Source organism: Lepidochelys kempii, chromosome 3 (genome assembly GCF_965140285.1).
Source record: "Lepidochelys kempii isolate rLepKem1 chromosome 3, rLepKem1.hap1, whole genome shotgun sequence".
Lineage (NCBI taxonomy): Eukaryota > Metazoa > Chordata > Testudines > Cheloniidae > Lepidochelys > Lepidochelys kempii.
Window position 1 is genome coordinate 195,672,112 of NC_136382.1, and position 27,121 is coordinate 195,699,232.

Here is a 27,121-nt window from a genome sequence, read left to right on the forward strand (position 1 = left end):
CAATAAAACCACACAGCTTTACTTGAAACAAAGTTGTGTATCAGGGCAATAGAGCATAAACGGTGTGGGTACTTTGTTTAGCCTACTCGCCCGTTTTAAAAGGTGGTAATTCCTGACAATTACACACTGTTAAATGGAACAAGCAACTTCTAAAGGGAAATGCTAATGAAAATTTCAGTGAGCACTTGCTTGAAGAGCACCTCTGTACCTGCTACAACAACAACTTAAACTGCCGGACTTTTTTAAATAAAAAACACAGTAACCACCAGCTCTTACTTCACAAACTGATGAAAAGCATCCCAGTATTGCCAAGTAGCACTGTACTTCGTGATCAATTTCACTTTGACATTTCTATAAAAGTTGAAAATGTTATTGCTTAGAGTGTCTTGCTGCATCTCGCCCTTCATGCCTCCAAAGATCGGCTGACAAATTCCATCTCTGCTAGAGGTATTACCTGAAATATAAAGAGAGAGCTAGTTACCACAAGCTGGCTGCAGTCCAGGTAAAGAAAAGCCATGTTTGCATTGCTTAATAATCTCTGGGTATATCTTTGAAGAGTAAAATATTATACTTTTATCGCTTGTTCCTTGCTAAGTCACAGGTGTGGTTCTTATTCCTTAACAGCTTTCAAGGAAGCAAGTTCTTATTTGCAACTAAACAAGTTGAAAAAGGAACAGCAAAAGTAGGTTAGGTTAGGTATCTTCTTAGAGATTAAAAGCTGAGTTGTCACTAGCTGAAGAAATGCATCTCTTCGCATGACTGTCACCATACTGTGCTGCAAAGAAAACAGCTTGAAGCATGTCACTGAAGGCAAATGATTCAGAGCCATGCGTGTGAAATTCAGATATCAACTGAATACTATAGTAGTATTATGTGCATCACGGCAGCACCAAGGGTATGTCTAAAATGCATTGTAAACCAAGATCTGGGACCTTGCTTGTGGTTCCCAAGCCCGTACTTGAGTATCCATCCACACTGCATTGTAAACCTGGGTTTACAATTGCTGGACCCAGATCTTACAGTTGTGCCTATTACTTTATATATTCTATTGGGGGGGGAAAAATCCTCCCCACCAACAGGGGAGAAAGGCCATTTCATTTTGGGTACCTGGCCCATATCGCTCAGGGTGGGCCTCTGATGGATGGAGACAGCTGGGGGACGGGAGGAGATTCTAATCCACCTAAAGAAATCCCTGAAGCCTGCTGCAGGGCCCTTGTGCTGTGGAGTTTGGAGGGGAGGAAGGAGGAGGCCTGGTTACTCCTCACACTCATTGTTGATATCAGCTACCAGAGCGGGGTTACATGGGAATCAAGTGAGAAGTAAGGACGCTCTGTTGCCCCTCTCTCCTCTCCAATACTCACTCTTACTCAGGTATCTGGATTGCCTGGGCCCTGGTGCCTCCCACATGGAACAGGCCTCCTACCTGGGCAGAGAGGAGCCTATTGTCTGGGTGCGCAAGGTAGCAGAAGACTGGAGTTGAGCGAAGGCGGCTTGGAAGGATAGCTCTAGTGGATGCCAGAAGCCTAGCCCAGCCCAGCCCAGCCAGCTGTAGGGCCAGAGCTGTATGCACCAGTGTGAATAACAGGATTCTGGTTTGGGGTGTACCCTGACTTTCTGGAAACTCTCCAGCTCATGGAAAACTTGGTTCTTTAGATGGTTCCTGTAGCCTGACAGCTGATATTGCTTAGGCCAGGGGTCGGCAACCTTTCAGAACTCGTGTGCCGAGTCTTCATTTATTCACTTTAATTTAAGGTTTCGCGTGCCAATAATACATTTTAATGTTTTTTAGAAGGTCTCTCTCTATAAGTCTGTATATTATAGAACTAAACTATTGTCATATGTAAACAAGGTTTTCAAAATGTTTAAGAAGCTTCATTTAAAATTAAATTAAAATGCTGATCTTACGCCGCCGGCCCGCTCAGCCCATTGCCGACCTGGGGTTCCGTTCACCTAGGCCGGCAGCAGGCTGAGCAGGGCCTGCGGCCGGGACCCCGGCTGGCAAGGGGCAGGCAGCCGGGACCCCAGACCGTCAGAGGGCTGAGCGGGGCAGGCAGCCGGGACCCCAGACCGTCAGAGGGCTGAGCGGGGCTGGCAGCCGGGACCCCAGACTGGCAGTGGGCTGAGAGGCTCAGCCTGCTGTCGATCTCGGGTTCCGTTTGCCGGCCCTGCTCAGCCTGCTGCCAGTCTGGGATCCTGGCCTGCCCCCATACAGTGGGTACCTACCTTCTCCCTGGTTCTAGCCATTCTCTTCCTCTCTCTGCACTGAGATGAGGGTGGGAGTGTGCTGAGCACAGGGCTGGGGGTGAAGGAGCAGGCTGGGGGTTGGGGTGCAGGGTCTGGCTAGGAGCTAGAATGAGGGAGGGGGCTCAGGGTTGGGGCAGGAGGTTTGGGTGTGGAGCACTTACCTGGGCAGCTCCCATTTGGTGCAAGGGGTGCAGGTGGGAATGGGGGGGGGGAGGGTGCAGGAGCTCCTGTTTGGTGCTCAGGGTGGGAGTGGGGATGTGGGGGGTGCAAGAGTCAGGGCAGGGGGCTGGGGAGTGTGTGAGGAGGGTGCAGGAGTCAGGGCGGGGGGTGCCGGAGTCAGGGCTGGGGTTGTAAGGGGGTGCAGCGGTGAAGGCAGAGGGCTGGGTGTGTGGGGGGGGGTGTAGGGGTGAGGGCAGAGGGCTGGGGGTGTGGGCTGGGGTCGTGGGGGTGCTTCCAGCCCCCTGCCCTGAGCAGCTCACGGGCACTCTTGTCATGCTATATTACAGTAACACAGAGGTGCAGCTTGTAAAAGTCAAGATCAGGGCACGTTGCGCTCGACAACATACAAACACCTAGTAGAGCCAGTCCTTATTCCAAAGAACTAACTAAAGCGCAGTGATTTGCCCAAGGTCACACAGCAAGTTGTTGTCAGAGCTGGGAATGGAACCAAGCTTTCCCGAGTCCTGGGCCAGCCGTCTATAACCTGACCCATCCTGCCTGACTCATGAAACCAATGCATCTTCCAGAAGGAAAAACATACTTCCCAGGACAAGGAGCCACTGACCAGCATCTTTCGCAAGTTGCTAAGACCTCAACTTCCCTGCACCCTTGACAGGGTTAATTCTATAAAGATAACGATCTGTTGGACTCTATCTTGGAAGAGGCAAAGCATTTCATAACTACCAGGGAGATGACTGGGAGAAGATACCATGTTCTCTAGCTGCTCCAGAGCGTTTCTGAACGCTAAAGCCTTTGCAGAGGCTCCAAGGTCACTGCCTAGGTGTCGTCTCATGCGTTTTTAATGTTTTTGAGGCAAAAGTCTCATGAGTTTAAATTTCAGTGCTCTATCCGCAACTATCACGGGTAGTCCTTGTTTAAACATCAAGCCCTACAGAACAAGGCTAGTGCACAAGTCTTACAGAGAGAAAATTATATATATGAATGAATCTAAATTCCTCTAAACAAAATACTTCTTGATTATCCAGTGCTGATCCTTTGGCAATACTGCCCACGGTGAAAGGCCTCAATGTTTCATAGCATAAGCTGCTTGCTGGTGGTGAAGCTTTACTTTGCAACCCCAATAGGAAACAGTAGTTTGAAATCCCTTGAGAATTCAACACATTCTCCCCTCTACTGGTGAGGGCCTGTAGCAGCTGCTCTGTAATTCGGCACAGACCAAAACCCATGGTGAAGTCAGGCTTTAAGCCTGTGGAAGTTGGGTAATTCTCAAAGACAACAAAGCTCAGAGGCCCCACTGCGCCTTCCCCACAAGGAACACAGCTTTCTACGGGCTGTGCCCCCACCACCTACCCCTGTCATGCCTGAGCCTTCCCACCCCAAACTCCAAGGGGTGTCCATGTTGGGAAGGGAGAGCTAATGATCCTCTGAATAGCCTTAACTTCTGCTGCCTTTCCCAGCAGATTTTTGGGCAGGTTTGGGAAGGAGCACGCGGAACCTAGCAGCTGCTTTCCCTCACCTCCCAAAACTAAACACACCGTAGCCCCCCGGAGGATGCCATGTGGCCCCCACTTATGAAGGCCACATGTAGAAACATAGGAATCGCCCTTCCTGCTCAGGCCAGCGATCTATTCTGGCAATGACCACTGTCCGGTGCTTCAGAGAAAGGTGCAAGACACCTTGTAGCAGACAATAACAGAGCAACCTGCCCACAGGTTCCTAGCTCCAATCTGTTAGTTTTTGAATTATGCCTTAAAATGTTGGGTATCTGATCTAATGTAACTGTGGTTGTTCGCTTTACCCACACAAATGTCTAATGATTTTCTGAAGCCTATCATTAGCCTCTATGATATTCTTGTGGCAATGAGTTCCACAGGTTGGTTATGTGGAATGCTATTTGTTTTTATCACTTTGAAACCTGTCGCTTTTCAAGTTAAGAACAAGAGAACATTTAATTGTCATATGAGGAAGGGCACACAAGAGCGTCTGATTTATTTCTCTAAGCCAGTCGTTATTTTTGTACATCTCTAACACGTCCACTTTTACTGGTCCCTTCTCTAAACAAAAACAATCTCTTCTCGCATAGAAGTCTCTCCATGCTTGTAATCAATATTGTCATTTGCCTCTGCTGCCAGTATGTTGTTTGAGAAACACAGTATTCTGGTTTAGGGTGGACCACTAATGTATAGAATGGCAAGACAATATTTTCTAGCCCATATGTTACACATACTGCCACTGTTTGATGTTTTGACCATCATTACACATCGAACAGAGGTTTCATTGAGATGATCTTTTTCCTAAGTTGTTACATTAGCTTAGCTGACATTACTCCTTCCAGCATGAATCACCTTTCATTTGTCAGCAGCGAACTTCATCTGCAGCATTCTGCTGCCCACTCACCTACTTGTTAAATCTTGATCTTGTGTCATTGGCAAGTTTTGCCACCTTTCCCCTCTCATTTACTACATTCCCTTCAGCAAAAGGGTGCAGGACCCTTTGTGATTTCGCACTTCGGAATCCCCTTTGGGGCTGGGTCTAAGGTTTTGGAATTTCCAAAAACATGTGGTCTTTAATCACACAGATAGTTGAATTAGCCCATTCTGGAAATCAGACTGTTTATCCTGAATATCACCATGTCACAAGAACCAATGCAGGAAGGGATTCACGTTTTAGTCCTTTGCTTACCCACTTGGCTTCTTTTGCCTGGGCAACCGTTTGTTGTGTGTCACTGTCCTTTATCAGGCTGTCACCGCCAATGGCATCCGTAGCTGCCAAAACCGATTCATACAAACGTTCTGCATGGCTTTCAAGTTCTTCTGATTGTTTTGCAATCAATCCAAGGGTGTCCTTTAAAACTAACAAGAGTATAGGGAGATTTTTATTACCATGGAACTTCTACATAGTGAAGCCAACACAGAAAGCAGACAGGAGTGTTCCATCTACATTTTATCAGATTTATTTGTAACACAAATCTAGGCATGTGCTTCTAGAAATGATGCCTCTAGTGCAGTGGTTCACCGCCTTTTCAATACCACAATGCAATGTTATAATAGAAAAACGTTTGGGGACCCCCAAGTTGAGACCAGGTCTCGAGATACACATGCAGTGACTGTGCATGCAGTCAGATCATTTTAAAAACTTAAATCTCTTTGAACAAAGTTCCAGCTAGATTTCATTCCCCCAGGCAGTGGAGGATTTTTCAAAGATCTATTCACACACGTCTGTGGGCACAGCTGTTAGCTCTCTACTCAATTCACTCCCCAAACATTAAATTAAGGTTTTAGAAGTGCAAAGTTTTACAAAAACAAATCAATAGAAAATAGAATCCCAAACCAAAGCTCCTGAAGGTTTACAGACCCTGACTTCCTTTGCACAGGAAAGCGGATGATGCAGCTACTACTGGTTGTAATCTAAGTAGCCCCCCCACCCCTCCCAAGCCTTTGTCTGAAGCCAAGATAGCTCCAACACAAGCTGACTTTAAAAACCAACTAGTCTCTCTCTCTGCATATCTAATCAACATGCTATCCAAAAAACAGGGTCCTGATCTGGCCCCTGACAGCTCCAGCAGCTTAAAGAATGTGACCTCAAGTGTGTCTCCCCACCAGGGAAATCCACCTGACACAGAGGTGTTCTCTTGCCACCCCAAGCACTAGGCTGCCCTCGTGTGCAGCCCCTAGGGGTGCGCTCCAGCTATTCTGAGCTGGTGGGGAGTGGCCCACAACTGTCTATTCAAACAAGTCCTTACTGAGCACAGAACGGTGCAATGGAAGCTTAAAGCCATCTCATAGAATATCAGGGGTTGGAAGGGACCTCAGGAGGTCATCTAGTCCAACCCCCTGGCTCAAAGCAGGACCAATCCCCAATTTTTGCCCCATATCCCTAAGTGGCCCCCTCAAGGATTGAACTCACAACCCTGGGTTTAGCAGGGCAAAGCTCAAACCACTAAGCTATCTCTGTCTCCTCCTGCTTATGTTAAATGGTCCCTTCCCAGCACAAGATTTACACCCCAATCTACAGGGAGTTTACCACATCAGGGTTCTCAAACCCTTAATACAAAAACCGAAGCATTGAAATGGAAACGGTGGCAGAACCAAAACGATGACGTCTCCTACTGCTGCTACCATGCATTAGGGGAAGGGCAAAGAGCGCTCCATGCCTGGAGCAGCTCGGCTGCACTACCTGCCAATGCTATTAGAGGAGAGGAAGGCGCAGAAGCAGTCTAGAGAAGGGAAAAGAGAGCACCAACCCTGTGACCTTATTACAGAAGAAATCAAGATCTGCTACTGTCTGTTACCAGCAAACTTCACGACCATAACATCTCCAGCTGAGTGATGGCTGGAGATGAAGTTGGCAAGTAGCGTGTTCGAGAAACAACTATACAAGGTACAGAAAAGAAGCATAAATACGTGGCTCTCCCGTTAAATTTCCAAGAAGTATCTTTGACAAATGCCTTCTTATTTGAGGTGGAGTAGAGGTGGCATGGGGAGGTTATGACACTAGTTTAAAAAACTGTAAGCGCTAAACTAGCCTGTGAGTGATGGCTTAAATGGAGACAAATAACTAGACTAGTCTTCCATGAATTGGAGTCTGAACTGCAGTTGAGGGGCCAAATGCAGCTCTTGAATTGACTTGCCATGGTTTTCACCAGGACTCTCACCTTCACCTTAGACCTGCATCTTCAAGGGTAGACTTTAGTCCCCAGACTATAAGTAAAAAGCTCTCATTAACCTCCCCCTAGAGCTCACTGATAAACAGCCCAGTTTCAAGTTATCAGCCACTTCTCTTTAAAGCTCCCACTAATTTTGACACGGTTGCTGAATCTCTCCCCCACACAAAGCATAGCTCAGGACATGAATCTCAGAGTCTGGCTGCAGCTGGATGTTGACCTCTTGCAGGTTTTGTTGTCACACGCAAAGAGACACTCTCCACATCCCGTCCAAAAGAAAGCCCCCTTACCCGGTGAATTTGACGCCATACATTTCAGGAGGGTTTCACCCCTTTGTAACACACTCTCTGTCAGCGTCTGGTGATCAGCTACATCTTTCTTGAATTGCTGCGAAGATAACAAGTTTTGTTTTTACAAGCGTTTTGCGGCCCGTATACCAGGATAGAAATGTACGACTAGCTGCTTGCATCATGCTGCCTGGAGGAAGACCTATCATCAAAAGGACCTCAGCATTCCTGATCTCCTGGCCTATGGGAAGCAGCCATTTTGGAAGTGTGATGTGCTTGATGTTTTGGGTAGAGATGGGCCCAAAGGTGTCCCCTGGATATGAATTTTCCCTTAGTTTTTGGGGGTGCTTGGATCCTGTGGTTTGACTCTGGATCAGATAGAGAAGCCTAAGACAGAAGGCTCTGACTTGGACCTACTCATCCCAGGAAATCTACTAACACAATTTCCATTACAGTGTACATGCAGCCTTATAGATGAGCCCTGCGCATCACTCTTGCTGAGCTATAGGGTTCCAAGCACTTTAGGCCACGCTGTAATCTTCACAGTCACCCCTGGGAGGCAAATGGGTAAGTATTATCCTCCCCATTTTACAGAGGGAAGAACAGACGGAGCTCAGGTGATGTGCCCCAAGGCCACGCAGCGACTCTTTGGCAAAGCAGAACTAGACTCGAGTTCTGCCACCACCCTGAGAGCTATGCGCTAAACCTGGGAGCACATGGCCTCCCAGAGACCTGGGCACCTCCCCTGGGGAGGAGAAAATGAACAAGTCCCTCCACAGGTAACCAAAGGTAACTAAAAAGGATTACAACTAGTAATGGTCCATTCATTCTACCACTCTGATTTCTCATCACATGCCAACACAAGTGGAATATTGTGTGTAGCATGTGCTCACTGCCCTAAAAAGACACACTGAAAAGTTATACTAACTTCTAACTTGTAGAATACCTCGAACACCTGTGCCCTACACAGGTAAGGAAAGAGACACCTGGAGACAGAGAGCATTTAGTGGGCCAGGCCAAGTGGAAGATGAAGCCCAGCTGGGGGAGGAGCTGAGCAGGGAGCACAAAGGGAGGAAGCCCCTGCTGAGAAGGCGGCTGCAGGGAGAGAATGCTGCAGTCCCTCTCTGGTTGCTGGAGAGTGGAGGGAAAGCCTTGCGAAGCAGAGGTACAATAAGCCCTGGGTGGGGCTGTGGGAAGGCCAAGGAAGGCAGAAGTCCAGGAAGGCAGTGAGCAGCCTGAGGCAGCAGTGGAACCCAGAGGAGCCTGGTTCCCTGACCAGCCACAGGGATGGGTGGTGTGGAAACACCCTGACACAAGGGGGAGGACGACTACTGAGTGTGGAACTGGGCCAACTGGGAGAAAGCCCTGGGAGGCATCACTCTGCATCTTAGGAGGGTGACAGCCCTGCAGAGCTCAGAAAGGGGTGAAGAGCCTGCAGCGGAATACGGAGAGTTATGTTTATTTGAGTTTAGTTTATTTATTTAAGGGGTGGGGAGGGAACTAAATGTGACCTGGCTGGAGGGGCATGTCCTGAGGAGAGGCAGAGCACTGCAGGGCTGGAGGGGCTCAGCTGTCATCAGGAGGCGCTAAAGAAGAAGAGCCTGAGATGCCACACCCAGCCATGGGGGAGCACGCTAGTGGCGAGTCTAATCTAACGCTTGGCTTATTTGGAACGGGTAAAATGGCCTATGCACCACTTAACACCCTCAAACGGACTGTAGGTGAGCTGTGGGGCTGGCCCCACGCCCGGGGTGGATATTCTAGGGCTCTGAGTACAGCACATCTCTGGAAGGAGAACAGAATGGTAGTGCAGATACCGTCCCCAAATGGCCAGGGCCCACCCCTTTGTTCAGTAAGATACAGCAGGTAACCAAAGAACGTATCAAGGAGAAGTAACAGAGGATGTTAATAAAATACAACAATGGAAAATAAGGTTCCTTCCCCCAATCACATAGAGAAAATCTAAATAAAAAGCGTTAGAGCTACGTGACGCTCTCACACTGACCAAGATAACCCCCCGCCCTTGTTTCAAAACATACTCTACCGAAATATGCTGAGTGGGATTTTCAAAAAGGCTCCCAGCACTGGCCTAACTCTTCTCCCACTGAAATCAATAGAAGCAGCCATCTATCTTAGGTACTTACATAGCCTCCATTACTTTGTACCTGAGCACCTCATAATCTTTAATATATTTATCTTCAGAACAGGCCTGTGAGGTAGGGCAGTGGTATTATCCTTATCTGAGAGATGAGGAACTGAGGTACAAAAAGGCTGAGTGACTTTCCCAAGGTCACCTAGGAAGTCTGACAGAGCAAAAATTGAACACAGGTCTCCCAGACTAACATCCAATAACTGACCCAAGGCCTACACGGAGTCTTTCTGAAGAAAAAAAAAAAAAATCACAACCCTGAAGTATTTAGAAGAAAAAAAAGAAGAGTTTTATGCAACATTTCCTACTAAAATACATGTCTGGGGAGAAAATATAATTACCAGGTAACGATGTAGGGAAGTCTTCACACTTTCAACGTCTGGTTCGGGTGGAATCCAGTTGTCTGTAACGTCTGCTACTTTGTACAGCCAATGAATTAGCTCTTCTAGCTGACAGCAAAATATCTACTTAGATGAATCACAATAAAAGGCATTACTTCTCTCTTTTTCCATAATAATGACATTAATACCTGGCCAAAGGATGCTTCACAGAATGTTTATTCCATGCTGCTTTAGAATCACTGCTCTTGAAGGTCCTTGTTTGAGTGTTGACTTCTTCCTTCTCTTCTTTCCCCTCCGCCCCACAAAAAACCCAAGAAAGCTATTCATTTATTTGGGTTTAACACTCTTGAAACGAAAATTAATGTCTAAAAGCACACTGAACAAAATTAATATTGCAAGTTACATCCTATGCTCTTGCAAGCCATTTTAGGGCACAGATGAGGAGGGAAGGCAGAGACAGATGAAAAATTACCAGCATACTCCAAAACGTATTCAACGTGGCTAACGAGTCACTAGTGTTATTGACTTGACTTTCAAATGGCTGCTACGAAAGGCCTTTTAGTCAACGGAATTCTGCACAGGCATGAGGGTTTGCTCGCTCGTCTCTCTCTGCAGGAGCGGGGCCCCACTTTGTAGAGCACCAGAGTTACTGAATGTTTTTGCCATGAATCTTCCTAAAGGTCTATTTTTAAATTGTGTGTGTGTTTGGGGGGAGGCCGGGTGTATTTCTGCAGGGTGCTGAGGACCCTCTGTACGAGCTAAGCACCCTCCGCTGCCTTGAAGATAAGAATCAGGCCCTAATTCACCTAACCCTTGTCTACACTAGAAAATTATAGCACTTTAACCACACGAATAATGTTAAAGCACAACCAACTCCTCCTCCCTACCAAAAGGATGCAGTTATATTGGTATAAAGGTGCTTTATACTGGTATAGCTAGTCTTGTACAGGAAGGGGAATAAGCTATCCTGGTAAAAGGCACCTTTGTACCAATATCTGTATCCACGCTATGGCTTGTACTGATATAACTATGTCAATTAAAAAAAAAAAAACCCACTCCCCTGCCTGAAACAGTTATACAGTTACAACTTGCAAGTTTAGAACAGGCCTAATAAGAACTTATGTGGTGCAAAGTACAACCAAACAAACACAGAGATGAAACTGCTTGTTCGAAATGCTAAGGCTGGGATCGGTGGACCTAATTCTGATCTCACATACTGTAGTGAGTTAGTCCTGTGCCTACGTACAGCAATCCCTCCGTATCTGTCTCTATAACTGGCATTAGCAATTAGCAGCATGGTCGCTTACTCAGAATACTGACAACCATATGACCAAATAAACGCAGTGTGATACTGGGGACAAAGCCACTACTTAGGAAGGTCTAGACCCAGCTGAAACTAAAGGGAGCAAAAGTCCAGCAGGAGGAAAATCAACCCCTGCCCCCCTTTTTGAAATGTCATCAAAATGCAGAACAATTCAACCAGCTCAACAGCGAGTCAAAAAAGTGTGTGTGTGGGGGGGGGAGGGGGAGAAATCACCAAAAATGTTTTTCCTTTCCCCTTCCCACCACCAAATTTCAAAGCTGGATAAAAATTTTGATCAGTCCTAGGAGTTACACTGAAAATTCTGATTTACAGCATATTAAGAAAAAGAGACTTAATAAACTTTCCTGACAAAAATCTACCTGGTTTCAATATGCACTTAAACTGGAGCCAACTCACGGATAGGCTCACAAACTTTCCAGCAATCTGGGGTTGAGCTTCAAGCCACGCTGTAGTTTGGGGCAGAAAAGCAGACAATTTCACAGTGTCATTCTTGCTGTGTCTACCCTAGATCGTTTCCCCAAAGATTTGCCACCAGGGCAGCTTCACGTCAACGGCAGCAAAGGCAAGAGTGCTTGTGTAGACAAGTCACCAGAATCACCAGTGTTTTCACCATCAATATCATCTAACCCTGCTCAGAGAAAGCCAAGGAAAAATGCTGTTAATAATGCCAGTGCCTTGGCTATACTAGAGCTCTTATTCGTGGAGCCGCACTAGTGGGAAATGTTGTCGGTGAAAGTCCAGCACAGACACAGCTTCTGAGCTTTTCAGTACGTTCAAACCTGAAATTTCAATGTGAAACTCAGTAGACACGAAACCACAGCGCCTCACGAAGCTGCAGGAAAAATCTCCTGTTGCCTGCTGGGATCTGCACTTTAGCCTGGGTGCCACAGGCAGCAAGAGTTGTGTGGCGTTCTGGAACCCCAAGCTGGCAAAGGCGCCCTCCCGCAATCAGAACCAGTCTGCTCCAATGAAACTTAATGTATAAATTAGTAGCAGCTGCAGGAAATTTAAACATCATGCAAAAGGAACTGGGAGGAAAACAAAAATACACAGACAGCTTCCATTAATTCTGGTTTCAACCCACCTTAATACATTGTGCAAGTGACTCTTTCTGTTGGTCCTTCCCTTTTGTTAGATGCTGCCCTTCACTCTCCAGTGCACACAGGTATCTCCCATCTAGCATGTCCCTGATGGAGGGCATTCCCAATCTTCTTACAGATTCCCTGTGGTCCTGGTAAATGGTTTTTGTAGAGGGCTTTTGAAGGTTGCATGCGTGACACAGAACACAATCCTCACTGCCCTGAATTCCATATTTGCTCTTTACGCTGCCTTGATCTTCAACAGAGTCAGAGGAAAGCTGCCCTCTGCTGCCACTGTAGCATGGAAGGTCTTGTTGCACCTGGTCATGCCCCGGTCTCCCTTTAGTCAGCGAAAGATCAGACAAATATTGAGCCAAACCTTCTAACTCCTTGATTCTGGGAGGCAGGGAAAGAAATTCTTCATCATTCTCCCATGCTTTTTTCAGTGTCAGTATTTGTGTAGTGGATACAAAATGACTGGCACCCTTTTCCTTTACTTGATACTTTGAAAAGTCTTCATCTCCTCTGTTACCCCAGCCTCTCCCAGCTATGTGAGTCGGATCACATGGACTTAGTCCAGCACACTTAGAAGTAAGCAAACTGTTTGCAAACCCTCTAACGGGATCGGCTTTGGTGAGAGTACCAACACATTCTGCAAAGGACACTTTTGTGACAGGTGAAGGCCCATAGTAAGGAACTGCTCCTAAATACCCTGGCTTCTTAGACAAGGGAGTTGAAAATCTCTCTGCTGAGATCCCACACTCCTTACTCTGGCTTACGTTGCTCCCTGAAGCATGGTGATTTTGACCGGGTGCACTGATACACTTCAAAGTGCTCTCAGGTGAAACGGAAAAGCTGTCAAGATCTATACCAGAGTCATGGAAGAAGGGATCAGGCATCACAGACTTGGGGTTCTTTGCAAGCTTGTATTTTGGCTTCAAGGGGTAAGTGTAATCAAGCAAGTCCTCATACTCTTTATTAGGATTCCAGTGTGGAGACTGCCGGTCCGGAGACGGGGGTAAAGAATCAGGTATTGCACATGCCCAGTAATCAGCCTGAAAGGACGACCTATTTTTTTCCTGTTCCACGGCTACGCAGTCATCAAAGAGAGGATTTAACCGCCTGCGTGTGCTGAGCATGGGATCTTCTACTGGAGTACAGCCACTGTGCAGATACCGAGAGGGGAAGACTTCAGATGAAGGAAAAACCCTTCGAGCTGGTAAGCTTCTTGACCTTATCTCCTGCTGTTCAAAGTCGTCATCTTCTGAAGGTGGCGTGGAAAGGCTCGATCTGGAAAACGTTGGGATTACTGTCTCAAAACTGGGGAGTGTTCTGTTAGGCAAAGACTTCAAAGTGGCTGAAGAAAGGGAAAGTGAGGCCTGGCTCCCAGGGTCAGCATTTAGGGCAGGAAGGGGCTCAGAACTGGAGAGGTAAACTTTGGCCTCCATTGCTGAGCTCTGAAGTGTTGGCTGATGCTCAGGAGCATTCGGAAGGTGCTCCTTGTAGCCCAGACATTCCACCATTTTCATCTGCTTGAAACATTGGAGGGAGGGGGGAAAAACATATAGAATGAAGCAATGATAGTTCACACATTAAAGGCCTGTATGTCGCGTACGGCTTTGACTAGGTTATAAATGCGTTTCACCAATGGGGAGAACTCCAGCAAACAGAAATGAGAAAACAAATTTCTAACTCAAAGGGAATTCTTTGAACAATACAAGTAGCAGAAGTGCAAATAAAAGCCCTATTGTGTTGTCAGCAGGACAAGAATATAGAGATTCAGAGCCTAATCCAGGCCTGGTGTAAGCAAGCACTCACATGTCAACTCCATTGCCTTCAGGGCAGTTGTACCCATTTACACCAGCTCTGAAATGGGCTGGTACTGTCGCCATATTTGCGGTGAGGCAAACCAGGTACCTGGAGGCTGTATGACACATCTGTCAGCATGAGACATCATTCACGATAAAGCATGTGTTGTGGGGAAAAGGGATGTGAAGTGTCATCACGCTACATTTATTTATTTATTCATTCAGAGTGTTTAAATACAACACACACCAATCCAGTGATCTGAGCCTCTATCCCATAAACTAACCATCACAACGAAAACAAAGGCCCGCACAGAAGCGTAGCCAATCCTCACCCGCTTTAACAAGGAGGAGAAAGGATGGGCTTTGCAGCATGCCCACAATGTTAACAAGTCTGGGTTTTCATAGACAAAAGGAGTCCACAACTGAAGGCCCCTCAGAACGCACCACCAGCTGTTCCCTCTCGTTTCTATTGAGGGAGCTCAAGCATCTCTGCCGATCTGAACAGCGGCAGTGTGTCGCAGGGAGAGATAATCTCGCAGGTAACCAGGTCTCACACTGTTTGTGGCTTTCACAGGTTAAAACCAACACTATGAATTCCACCCAGAAGCTTATTGGAAGCCAACGCAGACCACCAAGCACTGGTCTGATGTGCTCCCAATGTGCAGCACACTAGGCTGCATCTGCTCGTGATAGAGTATGTGCCCCACACAGTTGACAAAGGAGTTAACTGGAAACAGAAAGCAACTAGTACACAGGGTTGCACCTGGAGGCTGGGCCAGGCCTAACTGATGATGAAGCCCAGCTGGAGGAGGTGCTGGGTGGAGAGCATAGAGGGAGGAAGCCCTTGATGAGATGATGGCTGCAGGGAGAGAGGGGAAGGACTCTGCAGTCCCTCCCCGGCTGCTAGAAAGTGGAGGAAAAGACTTGAGAGAAGCAAATGTACAGTAAGTCCCAAAAGGGGCTGTGGGAAAGGACCTGAAGGAAGGAAAACGAGTCCAGGCAGGCAGAGAGAAGTCTGAGGGAGCAGACCCTAGCTGCTTGCCACAGGGTGCCTGGACTGGAACCCAAGGAGAGGGAGGACCTGGGTTTCCTAACCAGCCACTGGAAAAGATAGTGCAGACACACCGTGACACAAGGGGGGAAAAAGGACAATGGAGTTTGGAACTGGGGAGAAAGCCCTGGGCAGGCATCCACCTGTCCAAGAGCGAGAGACCAACCTCACAAAACCTGGGAAGGGATGAAGAATCCATGGAGGAGTGAACCTGAGTAGAGGCAATGAGTTACGTTTATCTGAGTTTAATTTATTGGACTCTGTTTACTCCACAAGAGCTGGGACTAAATGTGATCTGGCTGCAGGGCTAATTCACGAGAAGAGGCAAACCATCACAGGGCCGGAGGAGCTACCGACAGGGGGTGCTAGAGGTGGAGAACCTGATACCTCCTGCCCAGCCCCGAGAGGGCAAGTCAGTGGTGAGTCCATTCTAACATCGATCTAATTTAGTGTTTAGATGCACATCGCTGGCCAGGTCAAGCAAAAGAGACTACTTGCAATTATCTGGAGGAAGGCTCCAGATAAATGCTCCGAGTGGCTTACCAGGCACAGAAGGATTTACCAAAAAATGAATTAATCTGAAATGCTTTGGTAAAATCTTTCCAATAGCCAGGCTGAGGGAGGGGGATGTCTGCACTGAACCTCATTCCCAACATGTCTACCTCAAAGGCCAAAATTTACAAACTTGGGGAGTCCAAAGTCAGGCTCCTAAATAAGTGATATGGGGGCTTGGCACAAGTGAAAAAATCAAGCCTGGTATAACAGATCTCCAACCTCATCTGGGGGTCTTTTGCTGAAAATGTAATAGATAAAATAATAAGTGAAATCTTCTCACCTGCCGCCCTCCAGGGTGGAAAAGAGTGCTGCTAAAGCGATGGGGCAAATAGAACCATTCACGGTAGCAATCAGTTAATGGCTGCCTCGCCACATATGTTGCTTTTGCTCTGGAAAACCTGGAAGAAGGTGTTAAAGATACTTCACAAAGCCTGGGCTTTCTCTGGAAGACTCCAGTTACTCTGTGGCCTGTTCCATCCATTGCCAGATCCTCAGTTCCTTTTGGGGACGGCTTCACTTCCGCGGCTTCTGAAAGCGGACACTCACTACTAACTAGCTCAGGGCAGTCAGTCTCTAGTTCTGGGTAGTTCCACCTCCCACAGACCTTGGCCCTCACATTCAGGGAGGCTTCAGAACCTAATTTTCACACATCCAAGGCCATTCATGCAGAACTCCTTCCCCTCACAGACCATGCACTTGCAACCTTGGGCTCTCTGAAAGAAACAACAAAGTGACCCTCTTTCCCAACTTCCACACAACTAAAACAATATGGATTTGCTTTACCCTGCGTCTAAGTAAGGAAAAACACTTTAGCCTGTCCTGAGCAAAAATCGTAAGATCACATCATCTCTGTGCATCTTTAATCACACAAAACAGCAAGTTTGCTTTCATTCTTTTCCAGCACTTTTCTGACTTCACATTACAACTTATTATGCTAAAAATCACAGTTTCGCTCTTTGGAGAGTCACTTGTACTCTAGTGGTACATTCGGAACAAATGCAGGTTTTGTACCCTGCTCTGACAGCTCTATGGTTGCTAACTAAGGACCATGATCCTGAGAGCACTTCTGCACATGAATAAAGTTACTGTGTCCAAATGAACAGCCATTCTTTTCACTAGCAGTTGTGTATCTAGGGCTGCTAGAGAATCAAGCCCTAAAGAACTTCTGGGACAGGTAATTTCCTTACAGGGATACATGGGGATTTCTCGACAGGTCAACTTCTCTGAAACGGAGACATTAAAGAAAGGGAAATAAAGCAATCATCTCAGGACCTGATTGTGCAACTTCTACCTGGATGAGTGATTGATTACTCATGACTAATTGCTCATTGATGGGGGATCAGGGAGTGGGTGTGCCAGTCATCACAGCTTTGCTGGTATCGAAACAAAGATCAGTTGCACTGACAGGGTGGCATAGGTTACTTCCACGCTGGAGCAAGGAGCGAATGGCGATTGAAGACTGAGCTAACTTAACATTTTAGGTCAACCTGGGTACACCGCTCATGAACGTCCAAAATCCACCATCCCTGAACAATTTAGTTAAGCCAACCCAACCTCCAGTGCAGATGCCACTAGATTGATGGAAGAGTTCTTCAACTGACTCAGTTACCCCACCTTTGAGAAGTCTATTCATTACAGTGATGGAAAAAACCCTTTTGTCGCTCCGGGAAGCATCTACACTATAGCGCTACAGCGCCGTGCCTGTGCCATGGTACTGCCTGGAGCGTAGACATAGCCCGAGTCGCAATTCACTCCCTGATTTGCTCCTGGGGCATTGCAGGTGCGTGCTGCCTGTTACTCAGGGCTTGTGGAAACTCCATGATCGAGCCCTAAGGGAATAAGTTCCCGCAGTCCCTTAATTAGATTTCACTCACTCTGGAGGAGATGTTCCTCCTTTACACCAGTGTGACGCAGCTCAGAATCTGCCCTGCTCTACCCAAATTGCCTTTTATACATCTATAGGGTCTTGTCATAAAACCCCATGCACACACCATTAAATTCAATCAATCATTCTTAGAAAGTAAAGACTGTACCAATACAACCTGACAGTACAATTTGCAATGCCAGTTATTTTTACACTATCCCACTCAAGGGTTCAGACCCAAAAGCAGCTACATGGTTTGGGTAAGTTTCAGAAAGTTACAGAAAATGTCACTTCTTGGGATATCACAAAATCTTGTAAACAAATTACAGATCCCTGTTAGCAAGATGTTCATATAGAGCTTTAAACCTAACTTCTGATCTCTCAGAAAAACACTGTTCAATGACCACAAGGAACCTTTTTTACTTATGCACTTTGAACCATAGTCAGTACAGGTGCACCCCAACTGTGCAAACACGAATCCAGTAACGACCAGCGTGGTAAAATAACGTCAGCCCTTACTGTCATTCAGTTTCTTTTAATATGTCGAAGAACACACCTGACAAACATTTTAGCTCAAGGTTCTGTGTACTTTAAAATCCAAAAAAAAAAATCACATTATCTACCTTGTCCACAAGTATGTTACTAAATAGATCCTTGGGCATCCATGGCAGCAACTCTCTATAATCCCCCAGGTAGAAAGTCATAACAAAGGCTTGCGGATGACAAGGCTAATTTAAATAAACAAGTATGTGGAAGGCTTTAAACAGCTACTAATTAGTTTAGCTGGATCTGAGGTGATCCAGGAAGACCACCACTGTGGGGAACAAACACTCTGTAGAATTTTTCAACCAACTGAAGGATTTTATGGTTTTTTAAAAGAACACAGGGAAATTATTTTAATATACATGAGCTCAGACAATCAATAATGCTGTGCTCAGGTTATTGCACTTGACTTCTGAGAGAAGCCCATTATAATTAGAACGGGTCAAATAATATTAATCAAATACAAAATCTGGCTACTCTTGGCTTCACCAAGCATTCACAAACCAGTGCTGTTATTTGCTAAATTTATTAGGTAGCCAAAAATATTTATAGAATATTACAAATGGCATTTTTTTGGAGTTTTTGAAATACCGAATGTTGGTATTTGAGCTACCAAATTGATGTTGCCAATATTCTGGTGAATAGAGCACACCTTGCTGTGACAAATACATGTACTCACCAGTCTCAAAGCTTCATGAATACGAAAACACTTCAGCTAGGTCGAATTGATCTGATGCCGCAGCATTACCTAAATATTAGTGGAATAGGCTTTTTTGCTAATCAATAAGCTCGAGCTAAAATAGTAATGCATGAAAGGAGGCCATCCAAGACAAATCAATTGCAAATTCAAAAGGTGGGACACAATTAACAGCCTTTTAAAATTTTTTAAATTAACAACATCCTAGCTCAGTGGTTCTCAAACTGTGGGTTGGGACCCTGTTTTAATGGAGTCGCCAGGCCTGGCGTTCGACTTGCTGGGGTCCAGGGCTAAAGCCAAAGTCAGAGCCCCACCGCCCAGGGCTGAAGCCGAAACCCGAGGGCTTCAGCCCTGGGCGGCAGGGCTCAGGTTACAGCTCCCCAGTCCAGGGCTTAAGCCCTCAAGCTTTGGCTTTGGGCCCCCCTGACCCGGGTGGTGGGGCTCAGACTTGGGATTTGGCCCCCCTGCCCTGGGCAGCGGGGCTCAGGTTTCGGTCCCCCTGCCCGGGGTTGTGTAGTAATATTTGTTGTCAGAAGGAGTCATGAGGCAATGAAGTTTGAGAAACCCTGTCCTAGCTGGTTCTGCCTGCAGCAACCACAATCATGACCTGTCCCTGTGGGACAAATCGGGCATGACAGAATCAACATTCAGCCATGGAACATTCGTCAGATGAGAGAAATTCTTCGCAACATTTCATAAATTTAACAAACATCCTTAAAGAAGCAAACTGGTGTCAGACTGCTTTGCTCTGCAAGTTCCTTTTAGCTACATAAGGAGTTGCAGGGATGGAGGGAGACATTTCTGCTGATATCTCACAGACTGGGGGGAAACCTGGTTCCCCATTCTGCAAGAGGTTTTTGAGAGTTTTAAATTTGTTCCTCTCCTAAAACGGGATGAATGGTCAATCTTGAAATTTTTCACAAACTGATGATAATATTTTTTTTTAAAGTAAGATCTGGTAAATCAAAACATTTTAATTTTGACTTTTTAAAGTTTTGTAGTATAAACTAACAAATTTCAAACCCCTGCAAAAAAAAAAAAAAATTGTGGGAGATTTGTTGAAACTGACCCTTTCCCCAGGAACAATTTTTCATTCGAAAACTCCTTACCAGCTGTGGTCACCTCTCCTGTGCCGGACATCCCAGTTTTAACTATTTGTCTTCTAACTATGCTCCTCCTGCTCAGTCTCTGTATACTTTTTTTAAAAAGGCAGATGGTGGGTCTGCCCCTGTACTAATGACAAGTGTGTAGTGGAGGGCAAAAGTGCAGAGTTCTTCCCCAAACACACACTCCACAGTGCTGCACAGGCATTCTAAGGCAGGGGTTCTCAAATTCGGGGTCGGGACCCCGCAGGGGGTTGCGAGTGGTCAGCCTCCACCCCAAATCCCGCTTTGCCACCAGCATTTATAACGGTGTTAAATAAATTTGAAAGTGTTTTTAATTTATAAGGGGGGGTCGCATTCGGAGGCTTCCTGCGTGAAAGGGGTCACCAGTACCAAAGTTTGAGAACCACTGTTCTAAGGCCTTGGCCATACTATTGTTGCAGTGACATCACAGCAGCAATTCTCAGCCTTTTCCAGACAAAAATCCCATGTTAGTGAATACTTGTAAGTGAGATCTGGCTGTTCATGGGCAAAGCAATCTTGTAAGTGAGATCTGGCTGTTCCTGGGCAAAGCAATCCTACATTCCACATATTCTCTTCACCTGACTCAATTGTGATGTTTTTGCTTAACGGCAGACCTGATTTATTTATTTTTCCCTTTAATTCATAACTTTAACTCTGACCAAAATAAATACTATTATTGCATCAGGAGGATCACCCCAAACAAGAGAAGAGCCAACAGAGACGTCTCCTGCCACTCTTCTTCCCAGCTACTGACTATCAAAAGAAAAGAGATGAAGCCACAGGCAGAATGACTGGGATGTCCCTATTTCATGCCAATTGCTGGTTGGCACCATTGTAAGTTACAGCAGCCTTAGGGCTGCTCTAACTCAGTACAAGGAGGAGCAGTCCTGCATGCAGATGCAGCCAGATTGGGGTGTCAAATGTGGGCTTTAAGCCATCTCTGCGCACACACCTCTCCCTGAATTGTGCAGTTCATCCATAGCAGAGTAGATGGTCTTACATAACAGATATAATTAATCCTCAAATGCAAGTTTATCTACATATTTTTACCATAAATGTATTAGATACTTTTCCTAATAAATTACATGTACCGAACTATTCTCTGGAAACAGCAGTTGGAACTACTTTAGAAAAAAAAAATCCACTGTCAATTAAACATAGCAACTATGAAAACCCATTTATCTGTAAAAATATTTAGACACCAAAATTGAATAAGCAAAAATAATACAAAAACCACCCCAAAAATCTATGGGTCAGAGTCCAGATTGTTGTGTTGCAAGGAAATCTGTCTCTCCCCCCCCCCCACATACTTGATAAGAAGAATGTATTTGTTTAGCTTGTAGGCAACTTAAGATTTACGATCTCTTCAACTATTCACTTTCTTGCTTTTAATTGCAGAGGTTTTATAAATTATGTGCTATGTAGTTGAACTTTAGTCACAAAGGATATGTCTATGTTGCAAAAAAACGCCAAATAAAACCCCAAACTCATGACAGCAAGTCTCGAAGCTCAAGTCAGCTTACTTGGACTTGTGCTGTGGGGCTAAAAATAGCAATGTAGATCTTCCCACTCAGGCTCTGAGATCCACACCCATCGCCAGGTTTCACAGCCTGAGCAGGAAGATCTACACTGCTATTTTTAGTCCTCTAGTGTAAGCCTGAGTCAGTTGACCCCATGCTCTGAGGTGGCTGTTGGGTCTGATGTTTGTTTGTTTTGCAGTGTAGATGTACTCTCAGTGACCTTACCTGACTTCTTTAAATAGTGTTTTGGGTTTTGAATTAACTATAATATTGAACATTTACACAACTGAACGTTAGTAAGCTACATACCAGTAGTTTAAACCTTAGCTGTAGGTGATTAAACACAATCTTCAAAGAGATGGACTTGTCTGGCTGGAATGCCTGAGAAATGACTTTGCCACTATGGCACCTCTAGCTAGAGTCCTTCAGTTCCAACTGGAACCATCTATTGTGCAAAACCAGCCCATGATCATAAACCTTTAAAAGATATTCCAGGCAAATCTAAGGGTACTACATATTAAATTCCAATACTGATTCTAGAGCTTACAGGTCAGCACTTCGTCTGTTACATTACATAGTCCCCTGCTCATATATTTTGTTCACTCCTTCAGCAATAAAATCCTTCAGGATTTAACTGTGGATCCCAAAATATATCAAAGATACTAAACAGGCATCTACTAGACAGTTCCATTCCCTCCTTGTTGTTTTCACCCTTCCAGTACTATAGCCCGCTCCCTTCGTTGTCACTAATGCAACGGTGTATACAGAAGGTCAGATTCAGACCTGGTGTAAACAATGCAACTCCACTAGCTGCACCTGCTAATATCTGTCTAGCTCCTTAATAATTTTTATTGTGCTTTCTTGAATTCCTTCTGATTTGTCAACATCTTTCTGATACTAAGGTGTCCTCACACTGAATGTGCATTATTCTAGGCGTGTGTTATATCCCTGATCCATAACATGATCCCTCTGCGTAGGCAGCCCCGTGTCAAAGCTAAAAGGAAAAAGGGGGCTGTTAATAGCATAAGAAGTAAAGGGAAGGTATCCATTTAGCTGTAATCTATGCAAGGAACAGCTTGAATCTCCAATGTTTGAAATTTAAGCCAGCTCCTTCCTTGTGTCTTAACACATCTGAAATACACACACACACACACACACACAGAGTGTTCTTGCATTTCTTTAACCACAGGCTTTGAACTCTTCAATTTAAAACATTATCACCACTAACTTCAATATAAGCTTTTTTCGGGGAGCGGGGAGGCTGTGCAAAACCAGTCTGTGCAAGTCCTAAGAGATAATGATCCCCTCCACAGCTCCCATTGAACTCAACGGGCCTGATCCTGGTCCCACAGGATGAAGAAAAATCAAAGATTTTAAAACAAATTTAAAATCAGAACCTTTAAATTCACTTTTCTTTTTAAAAATCAACCTGTTTATAATTAACTTTAAAATTATGATGACCTCTATAATAAAGGCCCAAACTGACTGTAATATTTTAAAAATCAATTAATAAAAATTTGGTGCATTAGTGAGCCCTCCCCAAATTGGCAAGTTAAAGGGTTCTGCTTTTTAATTATATACTGTATTGCGGGGAAAACATCTTTAACTTCTGAGGTCGCCTCATACTTATAAACATGTCACAATCAAGTATTGCACTGGGTAAAAATATTATTTTCAGTCTTTACAATGGCGTGAATGCTGGTATTTGCACTTCTAATGTAAGTACTTCTCAGTTTCTGCTGTTCAGAGAAGATTTGGTCTTAATGTACATAGTTTCAGTTTAGCTAGTAGGCGAAGAGAGAAATGAAGAGAATATTCTTTGGACCACTTCATTCAAAACTGAGAAAACAACTGGAAGCTGAAAAAACAGGAAAGCTGATGAGATCAGTTTCTGAAAATGTGGAAGGTCACAGGGCCTGATTTTCAAAGGTATTTAGGCACCTAAAGATGTAGGTGCCCAGTGAGACTTTCAGAAGTCTAAATACCACTTTCGGAAGTCTAAATACCAGTCTGTCAGTTCACTACCTACATTTAATACTGCCTTTGTTTAATAAATCAGTTAGTTGTAAATTAAAAAAGTTTATGAAACATATTCTTTTGTATCCAACACATTGTAAGGTCATGTTAGTTAACGGGTAAACAATTTTCAAATGCTGTTTTGACATATTTTTTATTGAATTGCAATTTCCATCCAAATGCAGCTTGACAGAAGTCACAAGTAAAAATAATCTAGTAAGCAGAAAATGGTGAGTGATGCATTTCTTAACACAAAAAACAGAAAATGAAGAATCTGATTAAATGTATGTTTAGCTGTATAATTGTGTAAATAAGTGTGTATAAATACAGTGTATTCTCCTGGTAACAAAAAGTTACCACCAAATATAGTCTTGACATTTTGACAATCAGCATGTTTTAATGCTTCTACCAGCCAGAGAGAATGTTTCTTTAGGGAAACAACTCAAGTACAAATGCAAAACAAGATTTCTATTCCATAAAAAGTCAGTGGGCTCAGGGCCTTGTCTAAACTAGTGTTATTAAAGTTGCTCATGGCACCTGAGTTTCGTAGGGAGGTCTACTCATCCTAGCCCCAGACGGAGCTCTTAACTGCAACAGCTTGAGTGTGATATGTGATGAGTTCGGAAGCTGGGAGCAGCACAGCCTTCGCAGCAGGGAGTTTGTTTATAAACTGTGGCAGGGTGATTAAGATAACAAAAGGCTTATCATTAAAGTAAATTAAGGGTTGTTAGATGATCCTGAAAGCACTGCCAGGAACTTCAGTTAAAAGACAGGTTTCAGAGTAGCAGTCCTGTTAGTCTATATCTGCAAAAAGAACAGGAGTACTTGTGGCACCTTAGAGACTAACAAATTTATTAGAGCATAAGCTTTCGTGAGCTACAGCTCACTTCATCGGATGCATGCAGTGGATGTATCCGATGAAGTGAGCTGTAGCTCACGAAAGCTTATGCTCTAATAAATTTGTTAGTCTCCAAGGTGCCACAAGTACTCCTGTTCTTTTTGTAGTTAAAAGATAGGAAATAAAGGGTAGGAATAAGAGGTGAGAATGGGAAGAGGTAAATAGTGATGACCATCAGGGGTCTGTACTGGGAACAGTCCTATTCAACATATTCATAAATGATCTGGAAAAAAGGGGTACGCAGTGAGGTGGTAAAATTTGCAGATGATACAAAATTACTCAAGATAGTTAAGTCCAAAACAGACTGCGAGGAGTTACAAAAGGATCTCACAAAACTGGGTGACTGGGGGCAACACAATGGCGGAAGAAATTCAGTGTCGATAAATGCAAAGTAATGCACTTGGCAAAATATAATCCCAACTATACATACAAAATGATGGGGTCTAAATTAGCTGAACCCGAAGAGATCTTGGAGTCATTTGTGGATAGTTCTCTGAAAACATCTGCTCAATATGCAGTGGCAATTAAAAAAGCTAACAGAATATTGGGAATCATTAGGAAAGGGATAGTAGATAATAAGAGAAAAATATCTTATTGCCTCTATTTAAATCCACGGTATGCCAACATATTGAATAGTGCGTGCAGATTTTGTCACCCTATCTCAAAAAAAATATATCTGATTTGGAAAAGGTACAGAGAAGGGCAACAGAAATGTATGAGGAGACATTAAAAAGACTGGGACTTTTCAGCTTGGAAAAGAGATGACTAAGGGGGGATATGACAGAGGTGTATAAAATCAAGACTGGTGTGGAGAAAGTGAATAAGGAGGTGTTATTTACTCCTTCACATAACACAATAACTAGGGGTCACCAAATGAAATTAATAGGCAGCGGATTTAAAACAAAAAAAAAAAAAAGTATTTCTTCCCAGTCAACATGTCGAACTCTGCCAGGTGATGTTGTGAAGGCCAAAACTATAACATGATTCCCATAAGAACTAGATAAGTTCATGGAGGATAGGTCTAGCAATGGCTAATAGCCAGGGATCTAACATCATGTTCTGCATATCCCTCGCCTCTGTTTGCCAGAAGCTGGGAGTGGGCAACAGGGCAACATGATGATTACCTGTTCTGTTCATTCCCCCTGGGGCACCTGGCACTGGCCACTGTTGGAAGACAGGATACTGGGCTAGATAGACCATTGGTCTTACCCAATATGGCCATTCTGATGTTCTTATATAGAACCCAGATGTATCTGCTCCCCGCTGTAACCCACTAGACCCTGCTCTCCTCCCAGAGCTGGGATAGAACCCAGGAGTCCTGACAGTGTCTCTCTCTGTGTCCACAGAGTTAGTAATAAAGTAAGAATATACATTAAAATTTTAAACCTAATCAGTGTCCCTTAAGTGACTTGTTCACAAGATGTCAGAACATGTTGTTATGAGAGCTGAGTGGGTCTAATATTTATTTAATTTTCTTTCTTTTATAAAGAAATTAGATACTGGGCTCCTGTCAGTTAACTGCTAAGTTATCTCCCAAAAAACTAGAGTTTTCAAGTGCCTAAGTAGCCCCAGGAATCACAATTGAAGTTGTCCCCTGATACCAAAATCTGAAACGTGCCCCAGCGTTGCTCCCAATGATAGAGCTGAAGTGGAGGTAGCAATTTCTGGCATATTTTTAGGAAAAGGCTGGCAGAAACAATGGAAATCTGCCCACCACTCAGGAGCAGGCCCAATAGAAGTTGTGGGACGTCAGTATCTCTCAGGAATTGGCCCCCAACACTCAAAATTTGCCACTGAATGGTATCAAGAAACCCTATTTGACAAGCAGTTTCTTTTTGGCTTACGTCTGGACAGAATTAGAGAAAAACAGCTTTATCTCAACAAACTGTGCCCTAGCTCCAGCTAAGTGCAATTGGCTCACTGTAGACTTTAAACACCGTTACTAAGCACTGGCATTTCCTGATACCCAATATAGACTCTAAACAGCGTTAAAATCAACATTAAAAATGAGACCGTGAGCGCCACCAGGCAAGGATTTAACTTCTTGGTCACAGAGTTGACTCCACTGTAGAGCACTATTTATAGCAACAAGGCTGCATTAATAATAATAACCAGCCAAAGTGAGACACCAAGGCACATTTGAGCTGAATATTCTCTAAGTTCCTGGCATGCCGTGGGTGATAGAGGAGGTCAAGAATAATAGTACTGCTGAACAACACATTAGTAACAGGCAGCATTAGTCACAGGCATTTAATAAGACCACAGAAAGATGATGATTCTCCCTCCCGTAAACATCTGGTCAATCCCAAAATGCTTTTGCCATGGAGGAGAATGGATCGCTGCTCAGCCCGCAAAGGCAACAGTTCTGGTGCTTTACTCTGATCACAAAAAAAGAGCACCAAGGCTGGATACAATTTTTGCAAGCTCCTAGGGCTTGCCCCTGAAAGCACTGATTTCTGGTTGTTCCCCCCGAGCACCAATCCTAGCCTCAGGAGAGCCTGAAGCTCAACCCCGACACACAGAGGCTGGCCCTAATTCTACGCTGCCTTGCAGCAGGCCAGTTTCAGGCTGGTGTGACTCCACGGGAGTCACTCCGGATTGACGCCTGTTGGACAGCAGAGCAGGATCCAGCCCACGCCCCAGGGCTCTCTCGGAGAGCTCCCCTTACCCCCCACCCCAGAGACGGGCTCCTACCTGCCAGGCGGAGGGACAGCAGCAGCCGTGGGCGCCCCCGCGCTCCCTCAGCCGCCCCACGAGCGCCGCCGCCGCGTCCCC

General features: G+C 45.0%; 1 protein-coding gene across 1 annotated transcript; it reads right to left on the reverse strand.

Moving 5' to 3' along the window:
- CEP68 (centrosomal protein 68) lies at positions 1 to 27,121 on the reverse strand. Its single transcript, XM_073339474.2, has 6 exons — positions 27,041 to 27,121; positions 12,273 to 13,796; positions 9,865 to 9,987; positions 7,378 to 7,474; positions 5,107 to 5,276; positions 1 to 454 (listed from the first exon to the last, which is right to left on the reverse strand). The coding sequence occupies exons 2-6, from the start codon at positions 13,794 to 13,796 to the stop codon at positions 404 to 406; spliced, it is 1,965 nt and encodes a 654-aa protein (XP_073195575.2). The 5' UTR covers positions 27,041 to 27,121; the 3' UTR covers positions 1 to 403.